The 4,984-nt window shown below is 39.8% G+C and overlaps 1 protein-coding gene across 1 annotated transcript; it reads left to right on the top strand.

The window, feature by feature from the left end:
• The first annotated feature begins 1,223 nt into the window (after positions 1 to 1,223).
• LOC114823015 (glyceraldehyde-3-phosphate dehydrogenase B, chloroplastic-like) lies at positions 1,224 to 2,413 on the top strand. Its single transcript, XM_070816135.1, has 4 exons — positions 1,224 to 1,261; positions 1,383 to 1,458; positions 1,746 to 2,152; positions 2,278 to 2,413. The coding sequence occupies exons 1-4, from the start codon at positions 1,224 to 1,226 to the stop codon at positions 2,411 to 2,413; spliced, it is 657 nt and encodes a 218-aa protein (XP_070672236.1).
• Positions 2,414 to 4,984: the final 2,571 nt, after the last annotated feature.

The raw sequence follows: 4,984 nt of genomic DNA, 5'->3' as shown, positions 1-4,984 counted from the left end.
TCTGTCGTTCCTTCCCTAGATTGGCAGCTGGCCTGGGTCGTGGGAGGGGACCGAGTCTTTCAAAAACCCTTGGGTCATTGATCTTCAAGCATATATGGAGGGGATTCTCTCGACGTTGTTTTAGGAAGTCTCGGCAATCACGATAAACGGCTTTTGATCCTTCCAACCCTTCTGCAAAGAGGTGTCTTCCTCCACTTCTCCTGCTTCGAGTCAAAACAGCTGGGTTGAGAGAAGTCTCACGTTGATCAATGTTTTGATGATTAGCTCGCTCCTCATCAGGGATACCCATGTCGAAGGAAGGTGACCCTCCGTGTTAGGGGGCACCCAGATAATGGTTGGCCTAGTTTCGTGGAACGTCTCAAAGAGCTTCTCATACTGCTCTTGAAGGACTTCATTCTTCATTGCTATCTTGTTGTTCTGAGCTTCTAGCTCATCGACTTTAGCTTGAAGAGCAACCCTTTTTCCTTCCTTCTTTCGTTGCTTCGCACTAGGTGCAAAAGGGGTGTCATTCTGTGTGTTGTGGCTTCCTTCACTCCCCATGTTGGAGAGGGATGCCTGGTCAAAAGAGAGTGTACGAATGGTGAAAACCAGCTTGACAAAGCTGAAGAGAGTGGGAATAAGTGTCGTTTCCCACAGACGGCGCCAAATGTTGATGCACAAAATCGGTGAAGACTTTGGTACAACATGAAGTGCTAAGTTTGTGACCTTCGCTAGATTGCTCCGGTCACTAGTGTGGATAAGTAAGTAAATGGATGGGGACAGGGAAACAAACACAAGATGTACGTGGTTCACCTAGATTGGCTACGTCCACGGAGTAAAGGAGTTCTCATTAATTGTGAAGGGTTTACACAAGTACATAGGTTCAAGCTCTGCTTTAGTGAGTACTAGTGAATGATTTAGTACAAATGACATTAGGAAATATTGTGAGAGAATGATCTTTATTTATAGAAGAGAGTTTCTAGTTTCATTCTGACATTGACACGTGTCGTGTTGTGATTGGCTTCTAATGTTGACACGTGTCGCGCTATGATTGGCTTCTGATGTCAACACATGTCGTGCTGTGATTGGCCTCCTGGTTGGAGGGAAACTCTTCGGGGTCCTTGACGGTATAACGTTGACCAGAGCTTAGTAGTTTCGGGATTAGTCAAGTATGGTACAAACAAAAGTCATCATTACAGCTCCAGCAAAAGGTGCTGACATTCCTACCTATGTTGTCGGGGTGAATGAAAAAGACTGACCACGACGTTGCCAACATTGTAAGGTCAGTGTTCTCAGATAGAGGGGGGGAAAAGCAAAAAGCAAAAAGAAAACAGTTACTGAGCTCGGAGTAAATTCACTTCATATTGTAGAGGTATAAAAGTTTTATTTGTGTGTATCTGCAGCAACGCTTCTTGCACAACACACTGCCTGGCTCCTTTCGTAAAGGTCCTGGATGAAGAATTTGGCAAGGCGTCATTTGTATGTTCAGCATGAATCGAACGGTACACCTTCGAGGACTAATCATTTCTTACTTATGAAAATTTGCAGGCATTGTCAAGGGAACCATGATAACTACTCATTCCTACACTAGACCAGGTAATGAATGGCGCCTACATTCTCCTCTGCATACAGATTTCATTCTTTCGTTTACGATCAAGCATTGACATTTTGATATCCTGACGATGGAACAAGTAGCACTGAGTGGTGATATGTAGTTCAATCTTATTGTATGTTGGAATTATAATTTTATTCATGGCCTATTCCAGAGGCTCTTGGATGCTTCTCACCGGGACTTAAGGAGAGCTAGAGCGGCAGCGCTAAACATAGTCCCTACAAGCACTGGTGCAGCAAAGGCTGTGTCCCTTGTGCTGCCTCAACTGAAAGGCAAGCTCAATGGCACTGCCCTCCGTGTGCCAACACCTAATGTATCGGTGGTTGACCTTGTGATCAACGTTGCAAAGAAAGGAATTTCAGCAGAAGATGTCAATGCAGCCTTGAGAAAGGCAGCAGACGGACCACTTAAGGGAATATTGGCAGTGTGCGACGTTCCTCTTGTGTCTGTGGACTTCAGGTGCACTGATGTTTCCTCCACCATAGACTCCTCCTTGACCATGGTCATGGGTGAGGATATGGTCAAGGTGGTGGCCTGGTACGACAACGAATGGGGATACAGGTGAGATCAGTCGTTACAAATCTACAAAGAGTTGTCCATTAAAGAAAGTTAATGTTGCATCGAATGCTAAGTCACTATTTATGCGATTGAGTGTTGATCTTCCTGTGGATCATTATGTTTTGCAGTCAAAGGGTTGTGGATTTGGCATATTTGGTGGCAAGCAAGTGGCCAGGCACGGCACAAGCGGGAAGCGGAGACCCATTGGAGGATTTCTGCAAGACAAACCCGGCTGACGAGGAGTGCAAAGTCTATGAAGCATAGGCTATCTTTTCGGCTAATTGTACAGGAGCCAGGGTTTAGCAGTACTTGTTATCAGCAAATGCTTGTTTTGTAATGACAATTGAATGACAATTGAGGAGGGGGAACAAAATCATCAAGTAAATTACACATTAAGACATTTCTCTGAATGATTATCTTTTGAAATAATTATTATCATCAGAGTTTTCTGTGCAAAATTTGATTCAGATTTTGTCCAATCCAACCGCTGCTGTTCAAGTTAATACAGTTTCCGAGCGCAAGCAGTCTACAACGCATAGGCTAGCTATTTTGCTTTTTTTAATAGATCATTGGTTCGACTCGAATATAAAACCTTCCATATATAAAATGAAGGAGAATATCTCAGCCCTCCATTTAAAATCAATTGTCTCTTAGGTCTTCACTCAACCACCACACATCACTTCCCCCTCCCTCAATTTTGACCACCTCTCCTAAGAGAAATTTTTTTATTGTGACTGGATTCGGATAGTACATCACGTGTTTTTATATAAATGGTGAAAAATCTCTCCTAGGTCTTCTCTGCAACTTCTCTGGCCGCCACATCACCATACTCTCTCTCTGTCTCTCTCCCTCCCTCCCTCCCAGCCGCCATCACCACCAAAATTCCTCGTGCCACCCCCTCATCGTCGCCACCACCCCAGTATAGTCATCACCACTTCTGCATTTCAACCACCAACAATTATTCCTTCCCCCCCCATCTTAATATTCAAACCTCTCTTTACGATTCTCATCAAACAACCCACTTGCAGATCAGGTCTCTCTCTCCCACCACCACGGCCCCACGACCTCCATCTCCATACCTCTCTCTCGCACTACGACCTCCAAGCCACCATAGCACCACAATCTGCTCGATTTACCAAAAATGGGTACCAACTTTGTCGATATCAGTTTTGAAATAGCCATTCCGAATTAAACTCAATTATTCCATACATTAACAACTATGGAGGGTAATTTATCACAAGATCATTCATTCTCCTCATGGAAAGTATGAATTGATACTTGGTCTAGAAGGAACATATATTAGTGAAGTATGTGTCTTACTATATTTAACATAATATATTAAATCAGTGAAACTTTAACGAAAAGCTCCTGGTACTGTTCATTTTAACGAAAAACTACATTTTTATACTAAAAAGTCAATCCTAGTTCACGTTACCCTTTATTTTGTCCTTATCGTTAAAACTCAAAATTTTCAAACTTTTTTAATTAGTTTTCCTTTAAATCAAATGTTACATTTTTTATGAATATATAGACATGTGCTTGTTCTATTTCAATGAACTTACTAATAGCCATGATCTTAGGGCATAATCTGAATATATTTAGTCTACATAAAGATCACTCACAAAAATGATTTGCATTTACCTATGGAAATAGATCTGATTTGCATTTAAATCAAATGTTACATTTTTTATGAATATGTAGACATGTGCTTGTTCTGTTTCAATGAACTTACTAATAGTCATGATCTTAGGGCATAATCTGAATATATTTAGCCTGCATAAAGATCACTTACAAAAATGATTTGCATTCACCTATGGAAATATATCTGATTGTACAATGCTCAATGAGGCAAACATTTGTTGCTACATCTTCAAATGTTTCAAAAATACATATCTCCAACTAGTCATGAATGTTTTTGGTTAAGACCAATGTTCCATTCATATTTGCAGGGCATGTGGTCTACCGTCAGAAACAAATACTTCAACTATCATTTATGAAGATAATGCAACTTGTATTGCTCAAATGAAGAAAAGATTCATCAAGGGTGATAAAACTAAAATCTTCAAAGCTTTTCAATACACATAAGCTTAGAAAGGCCAAAGTAATTGAAGTTAGACAAATTCCAATACCCATTGTAACGATTGGTTCGTTAAACTTATTATAATCAGGAGGAGATATCGATGAGAATGAGTCTCCACTCCAAAAGTATGCAGCTTCAAACATATCGCACGTGTACTATTTTATCACATTGGGCCTTTTTCTAACAATATAGCATTAATGTGACAATTAGAGTTTTGTAATAATATAAATGCCCACACATTGAAAGGAGAAGAACAAACAAGTGGTGGATCACAAAGCCACCAAAAATTCACCTACAAATCACTAACAAAGCCATTTTGTTTGTATTTCACACCATTTACTTAAATAGGTGTGGAGACCTGTCTTTCAAAAAAAAAATATAGGTGTGGAGACCTTATTTGTAAACACGTCACCAAGTCTTATCATTTCTATGTGAGAACAAGAGTTCTACGCAAGCCAAAGAGAAGAGAAAAAGAGTTAGCTACTTTAGTGAGATTATATCTTTGGACTTGTATTATTTTAGATAATGAAAAAAACTAGTGATGCTGCTTAGGAGGCGTAGGCACATTTGTCGAACCTTGTAATCGACCATTTTACAACAAATAATACATTTTAATATGTTAAAAATTCTATAAGAACTAAATTTTAGACCATCTTTTATGATCATTTGATGTGATAATTAATATTAGACCATATCATACGATTTCCAAAATATTAAAAATTAATCTTTTTAGGTCACCTTTTTCTCCTTTCTTT

The sequence above is a fragment of the Malus domestica genome, chromosome 16 (genome assembly GCF_042453785.1).
Source record: "Malus domestica chromosome 16, GDT2T_hap1".
Taxonomy (NCBI): Eukaryota; Viridiplantae; Streptophyta; class Magnoliopsida; order Rosales; family Rosaceae; genus Malus; species Malus domestica.
This window is presented reverse-complemented; position numbering and strand designations above follow the sequence as displayed.

What these genes read in the sequence shown, in the direction of transcription:
- LOC114823015 (XM_070816135.1), top strand. Translation starts at nt 1,224, where the DNA reads ATGAAAAAGACTGACCACGACGTTGCCAACATTGTAAG. An exon ending in GACGTTGCCAACATTGTAAG is followed by an intron (nt 1,262 to 1,382) that starts GTCAGTGTTCTC and finishes GTGTATCTGCAG; the next exon opens with CAACGCTTCTTGCACAACAC. An exon ending in GACAACGAATGGGGATACAG is followed by an intron (nt 2,153 to 2,277) that starts GTGAGATCAGTC and finishes TATGTTTTGCAG; the next exon opens with TCAAAGGGTTGTGGATTTGG.